The sequence below is a fragment of the Diplotaxodon limnothrissa genome, unplaced genomic scaffold (genome assembly GCF_057381915.1).
Source record: "Diplotaxodon limnothrissa isolate DT_005_m unplaced genomic scaffold, D_limnothrissa_male_GT1.1 unmapped_scaffold_4, whole genome shotgun sequence".
Lineage (NCBI taxonomy): Eukaryota > Metazoa > Chordata > Actinopteri > Cichliformes > Cichlidae > Diplotaxodon > Diplotaxodon limnothrissa.
The window spans coordinates 2,789,919-2,804,403 of NW_028188558.1; the positions used below are offsets into that span (position 1 = coordinate 2,789,919).

Here is a 14,485-nt window from a genome sequence, read left to right on the forward strand (position 1 = left end):
TCTGTCCGTCTTTTCTTACAGCTCGACGGATGCTTCATAAGAAGAGAATCCTTGAAAACCTCGCTTTCATGTACGCCATAACAGTTCGCACATATGCATCGATATACAGACACAAGGACCTGTAAAGTAAAAGCATGTAAAAGTCTGTGAATTAAGAAATAAAGAAAATCATGTCGGAAGAACACAGCATTCCTGAGGCTTTGTTGGAAGCCGTGGCAGAATTAAACAGAAACGATGAACATTTAGCCCCACCGTTAGAAAACAATATAGCCCCACCACCAAACGACCCACTACAACCTTTAGAAAACGCATTGCAGGTCCTCCTTCAAAACATTGAAAACGAACGGCTTGCCGGTCTACTGAACTTTGACCCTCTGCAGCCGATAGAAAATGCTCTTCAGCTCTACGACCAGCAGCAGGGGGAGCAGCAGGTGCAGCAGCATCATCATCAGCAGCCCAGGGAGGAGGAGGACCGGCCTGCGGAGCATCAACAAGGAGGAGGAGGATCTCGGGTACAGAACGATGCGGTGACTCGCCGCGAACATTTTAATAATTTCGAAATAAGGCGAGTATTTAACATTCCCTCTCCGGATGAAGCGAGCGACCTCGCTCAATTTTACCTCGACGTTAGGGATAATTTTGTAGATCTAGCGGATAGGGTCAGACCGGAAGTTAGTCGTAACGACCGGGTTCAACTGGAGATCATCAGTGAGCACGCGCGAAATCACTCTGTTTTTAGCGTCGACGACGAAAGCGCTGAAAACATTGTACCGGTTTTTGAGGACCTGCTAGCCAGGCTGATACAATCAAACGGAGCGATCGTCGCAGGCTCTCCCCTAGAAATTGTTGTGCAAGTAATTAGAAATCCTAGAGGCGGTGGCAGTAATGACCCGCGTAAAAAGATTCAAAAAATGTTAGATGATGAAATTCTAGTCAAAAAGCGTCGCTGTCTGTACGTGGTAAAAAACAAAAACGATAATCTGTGTTTTGCCATCAACCTGATTCACCTCACTCAACCTCATTTCACAGATAAACAGGCCCTGGAACGCGGCAGAGAGCTGCAGCGTTTAGCGGGGTTGAGTGATCGCACTCAGGTAACTCTCACCGACATAGGTAAATTCGAACAAATACTAAAACGTAAAATCGTCGTGTTTTACCGCCCGCCCGAGGACAGAACTCTTTCATTAATCGAAACAGACTACCCGAACACGCCTCACCCGCTGTACCTATTCTTATTCCACCATCACTATTACGGGATAAAAAATCTAAAAACATTTTTAGGAATCCAGTACATTTGTGAGGAGTGTCACCGCGGGTATTATAAAAGAGAGGAACACTTTTGTCAAAACCGCTGCAACCTCTGTTTTGACCCCGCATGCCCCTCTCACTTTCTGGACTCTGTAATCTGTACGGATTGTAACAGATCATGTCGCACACGTGCGTGTTATTTAAAGCACAAACAACCTAGAATTCACTCCGGTTCAGACCTCAGCGTTTGTCAACAATTGTATAAATGTCCGGACTGCAAGCACCTCTCCCGTCGCGGAATGCACAGGTGCACAGCCGCCAGATGTAAAATCTGTCGCGCGGAGCTTCCTCCCGACAACGATCAACACCTGTGTTACATCCAACCTTTGAAACATGAAAACTCTGATAACGCTTCCATAATCTTTTATGACTTTGAAACCTTCCCAGACAGGGAGGGGGCGCACGTCCCTTACCTAGTGTTAGGTATTTTAGTACCATGGTAGCATTTACTGGATATTGTTTTATAGTGACATTATGCAGGAAAACTCTGTCATTCAATAAGGCCCCTTTGTTTTAGTTATTTTTCTCTTTGACCCAAGAATTGATGTGTGAGAATCACAGGCTGGTACAAGGTTGAAATACCACAGAGATCACTCCCTCAGCTACATTAGTTTCTTAATCTTTTAGGAGACGCCTGTTGAGGCCAAATGGTTTGTTTCAGATTTCACTAATGTAAGAACTCTTCGTTTTGTGCCTTGAAAATGCTGAGATAATCACAATTGTAGCTGAACTGATACACTACACAAAGGATGCTTCTTCACCCATGGGCAGGAAGACGCTCCCTTATCTTGGTCTGTACTGGTTTAAACTGATAAATCTGCTGTCTCATGAATTTTACCCTCTATATAAACTGTTGTACTTGTGAATAAAGTTGAGTCAATTTGGGAAGACAACCTGAAGCAGTCTCTGTTTTCTTGTTCTCCCAAGCTGCTCCCGAGCTCGTACTAACACGCTGAATGGCATGCTTGAATATTACTTGAGAATATATTTGACTGTGTTACAGACTAAGGTACATTCTCTGCTGATAGACGTCCACGCCTCGGAGGAAGCCGATCCACGGAGTAGGCCCTGGAAACCGTTTCCTTCAATTTTGGTGTCAGAAGTGGGATCCTGACGAAGGTAGGCACGTGTCTTTTATTTTATAAGACTGTGTTATGCCTTTCTCAGTGATCCACATAGAAACGGGATACGCTGACGAGGCCTTCTTCAGTGGCCCACATAGTAACAAGTGGGATACGCTGAGGAGCCTTCTTTAGTGGCCCACATAGAAACACAGGAAGTTGCCTGTTGTTTTGTAAATAAAAGCAGAAAGGACACAGGAAGTTGCCTGCTGTCATAAACTAAGAAGTTGCTCACCAGCAGAAAGGACACAGGAAGTTGCCTGGGGTCATAAAACGAGAAGTTGCTCGTTAAAAAGTGAGAAGTTGCTCACTAAAAACATAAAATTGCTAGCAAAAAAATCAAGTAACCTCAGGTGTGCCACAGCAAAAATAAATACTAACCTAAATCCTCCTAGCGTGTAAACCCCTCTGGAAATCACTGAACATGGGTCAGAATTATTCAAAGACCACAGACAGGTCCGATAAAAAATCTAAAGTACCTGTAAAACCAAAAATTAATAAAATACAAAATAAAGTCTCAAATAACGGCTCAGTACAACTCCCATTTCCGGTTACGTGTAACCCACGTCCGCGAATCGGTGAAGACGTCCATGATCACGTATCCAGAACGTGTGGAAGTGCTTATGTGACTGACTTTGTTTACAACTTACGGACTGTAAGTTCAATGCATTCTAATTTATTTCCGGAGCCCTATCCCGAACGATTATCGCCAGAAAACAGGTCAGTAAAACTGAAGGCCAGTGCAGATACTACCATGAAAGCTAAAAGTGTTAAGATAAAGTTGAATTTTGATGTAGAAGGCTCAGAGGAAAGTGAGAAACTAATGTATGCAGGATTACCCGCTCCAGCACAGCAAGGAAGTTTCAGAGGACGGAAGGATAAAAGTAGAGATATGTGTTTTTATTGTGGCTCAGTTTTCCAGCAGCCGCAGACACCCAGAGCAAAAATGAATTTGTGTATTTCATTTAACATAAAGGGTGAAATGTTTGCTGACACTGATAACAGCTTATGTTTTCTCTGCCCTATGTACCGACATGATGGAGAAGGAACATCCTCTGTGTCAGCTGGACCCTCAGCAGAGAATGAACTCAACATCCTTTTTGTCCGGTACTCTATGTCACACACTGTGCCAAAAAAAACGTGTACAGACGCCACTACCAGGTAATCCCATGACTGGGAGCCACACTTTTGTTTCTCTAAGGTCAAACAGTGATTTTGTCACATAACTCAGACATAGTTTATGACATAACTACACCATGTCGTCACATAGATCTAACCTACCCTATCGACTGTACTATTTCTGCACTTACCTTGCCAGCTGAATACCAGAATATGACATTGTGGTCAAAAAGTGAGAATGATATAGGATTTATTGACTGTACACTTTATCACGTACACCTATTAAAACACAACAAGCCAGTATATGTCAAGCAACATCCCATTTCCACGGAAAAAGCCGCAGCCCTAGATGTCATGATAGGAGATTTATTGACTACAGGAGTAATAAAGCCCACACTCCTGTCAATCCTGTGCCAAAGCCTAACAAACCTGGCGTATGGCGTTTCATACAAGACTTAAGGCAAATTAATGCAGTCAACATTCCTCTGCCACCTCTCGTTTCAGATGTTCACAGCATATTGACATGCATTGCATACACATTTTACCGTGGTGGATTTATGCTCCGCTCCTTTTTCTCAGTACCTGTGCATGAAGACACACAGCCGTTATTTGCATTCACACATAGAAATAAGCAGTACACTTGGACTCGTCTGCCTCAAGGCATGGTAGACAGCCCTGCTGCTTTCTCAATGGTGATCTGTGCTACCCTGGACAGCTTTACTCCTCCAGGGCTGCACCCTGATCCACACGTGGATGACCTCCTCCTCTGTGCTCCGAGTGAAAAACTATGTCAAACTGCTACACACATGCTTCTCCAGCACCTCCAAAAGACTGGCCACAAAGCATCAGCAAAGAAAATGCAGTACTGTCAGACTTCTGTTCAATATTTGGGATTCACACTGTCTCACGGAAAACGTTCCATGACTGCAGACAGGGTCAAAGCTGTGACCTCCGTCCCTCGGCCCACTACACAGAAGGAAATGTTGTCCTTCCTGGGCATGGTGAACTATTGCAGACAGTGGATACCAGACTGTTCTTTTCATGACCACATTCTGCGTGACTGTTGTAAAAAAGACAAGCCTCCTCGAATACTGTGGTCCACAGAAATGACTGCCTCTTTCAATGCATTAAAGGGAGTGCTGACCGCCGCCACTCAAAGGTGCTGCCTGAATTGTTCAGGGAATGCCGGCCTGCCTGAGAGCAGTAGCAGCTTGCTCTATCATGATAAGGGACTGCGAGAAGCTCACACTCTCACATGACACTATTCTACACACCAATCACCAGGTCACGACCATTCTAGCAAACATAACTACACAACACATGACCGCACAACGTCGCTCAGGTTATGAAGCTACACTGACTTCAACAGCAAATCTCACTATAAAAGCAAGCAGCACACCCAATTCGCCAGCACACTTACTTATTCGTATGCTGTGTTCTTCTGACCGACAGGATGGCTCAGACAGGCTTGATGATCATGACTGCATGACACGTATACAGGAATCCACAGCACCACGTCCAGATTTAGAGCAAACACCTATCCCAGACTCAGCCACGGTTTATGTGGACGGGTCCTGTTCAAGGCCGAGTGAGAACTCATTTCTTTGTGGCTATTCAGTGGTAACAGTGCCTGACATCATACTAGAGGCTCACTCATTACCATTTCACTCAGCACAAAAAGCAGAGCTCATGGCTTTAATACGCGCCTGTGAGCTACATTTGGATAAGCATGTGACAATTTACGCAGACAGCCGCTATGCATTTGGCGTTGTGCATGGCTTTGGCACATTGTGGAGACAGAGAGGATTTAGATCTGCTGATGGAAAATAAATTGCTAATTCTGATCTTGTGCAAAGACTTTTTCAGGCTATACAGCTACCATCGGCCGTTGCAGTTGTAAAAACGAAAGGACACAGTACAGCTGACACAGACGAAGCAACAGGTAATGCTCTAGCAGACGTGACAGCCAAGGCTGCAGCTGCATCACAGCTCCCACCTCCGCAGGAAGTATTATCTGTGCCCCTACAGCTGCCACTTGTTACACTCCCAGACTATTTAGAAACAAATGTTGATTTAAAATTTATACAAGAGCAAGCCTCTGCATGTGATTACACCTGTTGGGAGAATAATGACTGTACCTTAGATGACAGAGATGGCTTATACAAAATCTTAAGGGTTTGATTGCCCTCCCATATTCCCTGATGCCAGTCCTTGCCCGACATTTTCACTGTGTGAGTCATGTCGGACAAAGAGGGGTAATAGGGGCAATAAAATCAAGATTTGTAATTGAGAAAACATCACATGCAGTAAAAAGCATATTAGCAACCTGTCTAACATGTGCACGAACTAATGTAGGAAAATCAAAAGCAAAACATCAGCATTTACCACAACCAGATTTTCCATTTCATACATTATGACTCCATCTGCAGTAACCAAATTATTTCCATTTGAAATAAGACTATTTCCAACACCATGGTCAGCTTCCAGAGGGGCACCGCTAGTAGAAGGTGATGTATATTGCATTGTCCACTGATGTTCACAACCTGGTAGAAAAACTGAATAATAACTATCAGAAAGTTTGTCTCTCTCAGCCTCTCCCCTCCACGGTTCCACAAGTGGAGACAAGGAGATGCGTGTTGGAGAAGTCACTAAAACCAAGGACACTCTGGGAGGCCGCGCGTGTTCCAGCCCCAGACTGTACTGGCAGTGACGAAGAACCAGCATCCTCACAGACAGACAACCTCAGTGGATTCATGCCAGCAGGGTTAAGACCAGCCCCACCAAACCACCTAAGGCGTCGGATCAAGTAGATGACGTCTCCGGCGAGCCAGCGCCCGGATTCAATACACCTATAGATGACGACTCAGGCGAGCCAGCGCCCGGATCCAATACACCTACACACACACAATCACTGATTAACACACAACGCCGGAAAGAGCCAAGACTCAGAAAGCCCTTTGATCCCCCGCCTGAACAACAACAAGGTACTCGAACATCCAGCAGGAACAGAAAGCCTAGAGTACCACACAATGTCTAACCTGATAAAGATAGACTCGTTTCATCCTGATAATGGAGAAAATGAAATGCCCATTGTCATCACACGAACCTGGGACCAGGCCAGGAGACGACTAAAGAACTGTCTTTTTTATATATTTAGGTTATTAATCATATCTACTGCATTAACCTTAGGATTTTTATTTACTATTTCGTATTGTAAAGTGCAACCCTGTTCACATTTCTGCAAGCCACATTTTCAATGATAACCCATATAGCTACTAGTACAGCTACTTCAATGTATTTGCAATTAGCACAAATTGATCCTGAGGATGTGCCAGATGTTACCAATGATGTTCCTGATGTGTATATTGAACATTAGGTTGTGAACTATTACATTTTATGATTTGCTTTTTATATTATGTTATTACATTTGTGATTTTTCCTTTCTATTTGAGTTATTATTTTTAAAAATAATAAAAGAGGGGAACTGTTAGGTATTTTAGTACCATGGTAGCATTTACTGGATATTGTTTTATAGTGACATTATGCAGGAAAACTCTGTCATTCAATAAGGCCCCTTTGTTTTAGTTATTTTTCTCTTTGACCCAAGAATTGATGTGTGAGAATCACAGGCTGGTACAAGGTTGAAATACCACAGAGATCACTCCCTCAGCTACATTAGTTTCTTAATCTTTTAGGAGACGCCTGTTGAGGCCAAATGGTTTGTTTCAGATTTCACTAATGTAAGAACTCTTCGTTTTGTGCCTTGAAAATGCTGAGATAATCACAATTGTAGCTGAACTGATACACTACACAAAGGATGCTTCTTCACCCATGGGCAGGAAGACGCTCCCTTATCTTGGTCTGTACTGGTTTAAACTAATAAATCTGCTGTCTCATGAATTTTACCCTCTATATAAACTGTTGTACTTGTGAATAAAGTTGAGTCAATTTGGGAAGACAACCTGAAGCAGTCTCTGTTTTCTTGTTCTCCCAAGCTGCTCCCGAGCTCGTACTAACACGCTGAATGGCATGCTTGAATATTACTTGAGAATATATTTGACTGTGTTACAGACTAAGGTACATTCTCTGCTGATAGACGTCCACGCCTCGGAGGAAGCCGATCCACGGAGTAGGCCCTGGAAACCGTTTCCTTCACCTAGTGTGCACAAAATCTCTAGAAGGAGAAGAGTGGCACGCTTACGGTGTAGACTGTGTTGAAAAGTTTCTCCAAAGATACAGAAGGAAAAGATATAGAGAGACCACGTTCGTTGCGCACAACGCGAAAGGGTTTGACAGCTATTTAATTCTAAGTCACCTGGTGGGGGGTGGGATGACGCCCTCTCTCATCATGCAAGGCAGTAAAATTATATGTTTCACAGAATCCGATTTCCTTCTCAAATTCATAGACTCGCTTTCTTTTCTCACCATGCGTCTCAGCGCTATGCCCAAAGCTTTAGGCTTCGAGGACAAATCCAAGGGATTTTTTCCTCACAAATTCAGCTCGCGGGACCGTTTAAAATACTCGGGTCCGTATCCTCCTCCTTCAGATTACGGGGTGGAGCGCATGTCACCCCCCGAACGGGCAGAGTTTTTGCGTTGGCACTGCGAGGCCTCCCGGGGAGTGTTTAACTTTGAAAAAGAGTCCCTGTATTACTGCCGAAACGACGTTAATATCCTGAGGGAGGCGTGCGTAAAGTTCAGAGACGGTTTTATAGGCGAAACTAAAGTAGACCCTTTCAGCTGCGTCACTATAGCTTCAGCCTGCATGAAAGTGTTTCTCACCAATTTCCTACCCGAAAACAGTCTGGCCATCCCCTCGCCCGACAACTACGGGCGCAGGTTCAGAGCCTATTCGCACGCGTCCATTCAGTGGCTGGAGTGGGTAGCTCACTCTCAGAAAATTCCCGTTCAACACGCTCTCACAACCGGCGGGGAGAAAAAAATAGGCCCGTACTTTGTCGACGGATACGCGCTGATTAACGGGAAAAAGTGGGTGTGGGAATTTCTGGGATGCTTTTATCACGGCTGTCCAAAATGCTACAGGCCTGAGGAAATCTGCCCTTTGACCCGCGCTCCTTACGGGGACCTGCACGCCTCTGCCGAGGCGAGGCTCCGGGAGCTGAGAAACGTTTACAGAGTCCGCACGGTCACTCTGTGGGAGCACGAATGGAACAAGATGAAAAAATCGAACGAGGAGGTTATAAATTTTATGCGGAGCTACGAAGTCCCGGAACCTCTGTCTCCTCGACCGGGACTTTACGGAGGCCGCACTTCGGCCTTGAGGCTGCGTTACAGCGCCTCGCCAGTAGAAAATGTGTATTACGTAGACGTCACATCCCTGTACCCTTACGTCAACGCCAAGTGCGCTTACCCTCTGCATCACCCCCAAATCATCAGAGAGAATTTTGCAGACCCTCGCAGTTATTTCGGGCTGATCAGAGCCACCGTTTACCCGCCGCGCGGGCTCTATTTCCCCGTTCTACCGTACAAAACCCCCCGGAGGTAAATTAATATTCTCCCTCTGTCGCACCTGCGCCGAGACTAATCAACAAAGCGATCCGTGCCTTCACGACGACGAGGCCAGAGCTCCCACCGGGGTCTGGGTCACCGTCGAGTTTAACAAAGCCTTAGAATTAGGTTACAGAGTGGCTAAAATCACAGAGGTCTGGCACTTTGATAGTCGCAGCAGCGCTGAAGCTCTCATGTTAAACACACACTGATCTATGGACACGTTCATGTGTTTCTAACAGAACCAGGCTGTTATCAGCCTGCACTAACATTATGTCACACACACTGAATGTAACAGTGACAGTTTACATCATCACACAATCAGCTGTGATTGTTTCACTGTCATCAAACGAGTCAACAGGAAGTAGAATCAATAGAAACCAATCATTTACTGACAGCATGTCTGATGGAAATAAGTGCAGATTATGTATGAAGTCTAACTGCACACAGTAACTGTGTTACAATAAGGACTTAACAGCGCCCTCTGCTGGAGTGTTTCAGTACTGCGTTAACTAGAATACACCACCTCCTCCTCACACCACCTGCTACAGCTCTACTCTTCTATGACTACAGTCATCCACAGCACTGATGTGAGGTCACATGGTTCATATGTAAGGAGCACAGCTGACCTCAGGTCAGTTTAATGACTGTGAGCAGCAGCTGTGTTATTGTCACTGTGACAGGGAGACACTCTCAGACACAGCGCTCATGTCAGCTTGTTCTCATGCAGGAGGATCAGGAGCTCCATGTTTGTCTTTCTGTTTGAATCATGATGTGTTTGTGCCATCAGAGTCTGTCATGAGTACTCAGGGTTTCACAGCAGCTCTTCTGGATGCTGACGAGGACTCCAACCTCATGTTTCACCTCTCTGAGCTTCTGATGTCTGTGAACACTCGTGTTTCTTCTCTGGGCTCATCTGGACAAAAACACCTTTCTGTGTTTGGCTGCAGCCTCATTCTGACTGACAGGAAGTGTGTTATCCATGAGCTGCACTTCTGTGAGGAAGTTTCCTGCTGTGTTTCCTGTCTGTGGACAAACACGAGTGTTCCAGCTGAGGACTTGCTTCCTTCCACCTGTCCATACAGGACATCACGCTGTCTGCAGCTCTGTAAATGCAGCTCCAGGTCCTTCCACGTGCTGCTCTGTATTTGTGCAGTTTGTAGTGTGTCCTGGGAAACGTAGCACACATGGTGTTCTTCTGCTGTTTCCTCCTTTCACTGAGTGTGAAACACTGACGCTGTGCTGTTGTTCACAGAGGGGAGCTGATTCTAGCTGCAGCTGGACTCTGTCATCTAACTGAATGTGTTGGTGCTGATCACGGGGCTCTGAGGGGGGAGCAGCAGGAGGACTCTGGATGCTGACGTCAGTGTATCTGTGGAAGCTCCCACAGCGTGTCTGTCATTCAATATTGTGCTGTATATTGTATCTATGCAAAGATGAACAGACTGTGTGTTCACTGGTCTCTGTGCTGCAGCTCTGATGTCATCATCACTCCCTCCTCCACCCTCAGCAGTCCCAGCATGCTGCTGTGGTGCACCCCACCCTCACTCTACACCTGAGCCACAGACCACACCCTCCACCTCAATATACACCACAGTTTTCTCTGCTGTGGAAATGAGATCAGGAGGAAATCATCATTATTATTATTTAATAAACGCTCACATTAATGTGGGCTTATTTGTTTCATATTAGAAACATTAGTTGAGTGTTTTTAGTATAAAATGGTCAAAGTCCCTCTTTTTGCTCCTCCCCTCACCTGTGGATGGGCGGTGCTGTTACCGTGGTGACAGCTTGGATGTGTTTCAGTCCTGCCTGGTTATCACTGCAGGAATCTTTCACATTTATTACAGGTAATAACTCTGATTTTTCTGTGTATTATGAACCAAATGTATCCTGATACACACAGAGATGGATGAGCAGAGGTTGTTTTTGCAGTTTATGTAGTTACTATGGACTTAATGCACACATATTATTAAAATTGGGGCTATAACAGTTGTATTGATGTATAGCAACTTGAAATGCTCCCACAAATGGCTCCACAGCATGTAAAAATATAACAAAAGCTCTGGCGGACTTGGTTCTGTGGTCAGTCTTAAAGGGTGAAGTTAAACTCTGTAATCTTCACTGTGTCACAGAGTTCAGTGAGTCCCGTTATTCACAGTATCAATCAGATCATCAGAGAACAGCTGATCAGCAATCAGTGGTGCCAACAGCGCCTCCTGTGGTGAGAGGATGCAATAATGCAATGTAGCATTTTTCCACTCAACACTTGCAGTCATGGAAACTGTCTGTTGGATCTGTGTGACGTTGCTTTCTTGGTTAGAGTTCCTCACAAATGTCCAGATAATTCTTCTAATGAGGCGTCGACCATGTTTGCAGCTCTTTGGAAGAAAACGTCGCCCTTTGCCATCCTTACTTTTCTTTGACTTCTTCAAATGCAGCTGAACTCCAGCTGGTATTTTCTTGGACTTTGCAGCTGTTTCTGGTCATCAGTTCATTCCTGCAAACCTCTGAAGCTGAACAACAATGATGCTGCATTGCTGGCTGATCCCAAAAGGTTGATTCTGTTCATCTGGACGTTTTCAGAAACGTTTGCTCACTGATCAGGTGACTTCTTCAGTCTCAGCTGACTGCAGCTTTACAAGCTTACAAACAGCACATTTGCACAATGACTGAAAGCAGCAGCACCTGATATATATGATACTAATATAATACATATACATATATAATCCATACTAATGATGAAGGAACTGAGCTCACAGTCCATTGTTCATTCAGTGAACTACTCAGTTTATTTTGGGCCTCAGAAATGCTCACTCTGTTTGTACATCACTGTCAGCAATAGACTCATTCTGCTGTGTGGACAGGAACACATGTGACATCACTTCCTGTTTGTTTGTGACTGAAGAGGAAGAAGTTTACAAGGAATCATTTAGAAGAGTTTCAAACATCAACTGATTGAATCCATGAATCTGAAAACGTGTTTGTGAGTGAAAGAGACAGACATGTACAGACTGAACTATCTGTTCAACAGTCAGAGTGTTTCTGTAACAGGAGACACTCTTTACACTCCACTCAGCACAGGGACACTGAGCCACCAGGACCGACACTAAACCCAGGATAAAGAGTTTGAGTGAATGTGGTGTTGAAGGTGAGGAAGTGGATCAGAGTGTCAGAGGAGACTCTGTAGAAGGACAGAGTGCCAGCAGGACAGTCCACATACACTGCTGCTCTGTTAGAGACAGAGGAGGAGGAGGAGGAGGAGGAGGAGGAGATGGATGTTTGTATCTTATTGTGCCAGACAGACTGAGGACCATCATCAGAGCAGAACAGACTCCAGGACTGATCATTGTATCCAAACACACAGTCACTGTCTCCTTTCCTTCTGATGCTTCTGTAACTCACTGATATATAAACTCTTCCTCTCCACTCGACCTCCCAGTAACAGCGACCAGTCAGACCATTTCTACACAGCAGCTGATAACCATCAAATCTGTCTGGATGATCAGGATATGACTGAACCTCCTTCACATGTGTCACCTTCCTGTTGTTGTCAGACAGTTGGAGCTTTGTGTTCACTGTGTTTGTGTCGATTGTGAGTTGACAGGAATCTGATGGAGAGAACAAACACAATCCAGCTGCAGTTATTGATCCATCATCTGTTCATTGATTGACACTTTGATGATGACTCCTGACATGATGAAGATGGTTGAATGTGTGCTGCTTTGTTTTCATGAATCCCATTAAAAACACACTTACACTTCCTCAGACCTGGTCTCAACCATCGGACTCCAGCAGGCTCCACCCTGAAAGGAGGAGGGGGGTCAGAGCAGCACAGTCAGCATGCACACATGGACATTACATGGCTCTCACACACACACTGTTACACACTGAGCTCAAAGCTCGGCTCCACTGTTTTATTCAAAGAAATCTACATTTATTTATCAGCACATTTAAAAACAGCTTGAGCCAAAGTGCTGCACAGAGTAGAGAGAAAATAGGAAACATACACAGTAATGACTATAAAGACTGGTCAGGATTGAAAGCTACAGAGTACAAATGTGTTTCCAACCGGCTTTTAAAAATGTCCAGTGTTGGTGACGACCTGATGTGAAGGGCGACTGTTCCAGAGTTTGGCTGCAGCCATCGATAAAGCTCACCTCTGTTTTTACGTCTAGTTCTGGTCAGAAGCTGCTTATCTGCAGACCTGAGGGCTCCACTTGGATTCTTTTGTTAAAGAGAGATAAGATGGAGCCAATCCATTCACAGATTTAAAGACAACCAGATCTGGAAGTGGATTCTACCACGTACTGGTAACCAGTGGAAAAAGCTGGTGATGGGTCGTCTAGCACAGACCCACCGCTGGAACCAGACAATTGATGAGGGAGAGAACTGTGACAGCGCCGTTCCTTCACTTGACCTCAGTCGCTCTCGTCTGCTCCCTCGTAACACTGCTCTTTATTGAGCTTCCATGAATATGCACAAGTTCATTATGACGTCTTACACAGGTATGAACAAAGAGTACCAGTCTGTGCATAGTGTGTGTGTGTGTGTGTGTGTGTGTGTGTGTGTGTGTGTGTGTGTGTGTGTGTGTGTGTGTGTCTGTGTGTGTGTGTGTGTGTGTCTGTGTGTGTGTGTGTGTGTGTCTGTGTGTGTCTGTGTGTGTCTGTGTGTGTGTCTGTGTGTGTCTGTGTGTGTCTGTGTGTGTCTGTGTGTGTGTGTCTGTGTGTGTGTGTGTGTGTGTGTCTGTGTGTGTGTGTGTGTGTCTGTGTGTGTCTGTGTGTGTGTGTGTGTGTCTGTGTGTGTGTCTGTGTGTCTGTGTGTGTCTGTGTGTGTGTGTGTGTGTCTGTGTGTGTGTCTGTGTGTGTGTGTGTGTGTCTGTGTGTCTGTGTGTGTGTGTCTTTGTGTGTCTGTGTGTGTGTGTCTGTGTGTGTGTGTGTGTGTGTCTGTGTGTGTCTGTGTGTGTGTGTCTGTGTGTGTGTGTCTGTGTGTGTGTGTGTGTGTGTGTGTGTCTGTGTGTGTGTGTGTGTGTGTGTCTGTGTCTCTGTCTGTGTGTGTGTGTGTGTGTGTGTCTGTGTGTGTGTGTGTGTGTCTCTGTGTGTGTGTGTCTGTGTGTGTGTGTGTGTGTGTGTGTCTGTGTCTCTGTCTGTGTGTGTGTGTGTGTGTGTGTGTGTTCCAGATGTGACCCTGTGACCCCAAAGCTGGTGCTAAGAGTCCAGCGGTCCCCCTAACAAAGGGCTCTTATACTTAACCAGACACAGAGTAGGTGTCCTCCTACACCAGGGGTCTCAAACTCGCGGCCCGCGGGCCAATTGCGGCCCGCAGGACGATAGTTTTTGGCCCCACCTTAATATGAAAATGTAATGTTAGTTTGATAATGTATGACACTTTACAGTGTTGTGGGCGGAGCTGAATTAACCCACCAATCA

At 45.2% G+C, this 14,485-nt stretch overlaps 1 protein-coding gene across 3 annotated transcripts in view; it reads right to left on the reverse strand.

The window, feature by feature from the left end:
* The window catches only part of LOC146606884 (protein NLRC3-like), a 501,574-nt gene that overhangs the window by 471,875 nt on the left and 15,214 nt on the right, over positions 1-14,485 (reverse strand). For 2 of the 3 annotated variants that reach the window (XM_085349327.1, XM_085349325.1), the window contains 2 exons: positions 12,816-12,862; positions 12,132-12,667 (listed from right to left, as the gene is read on the reverse strand). The exons of the other annotated variant lie outside the window; for it this stretch is intronic. In XM_085349327.1, coding sequence (XP_085205453.1) covers positions 12,132-12,667; positions 12,816-12,862 — 583 coding nt within the window. Of the gene's footprint in view, positions 1-12,131; positions 12,668-12,815; positions 12,863-14,485 lie in introns of those variants that run through there. 3 annotated transcript variants of the gene reach the window in all.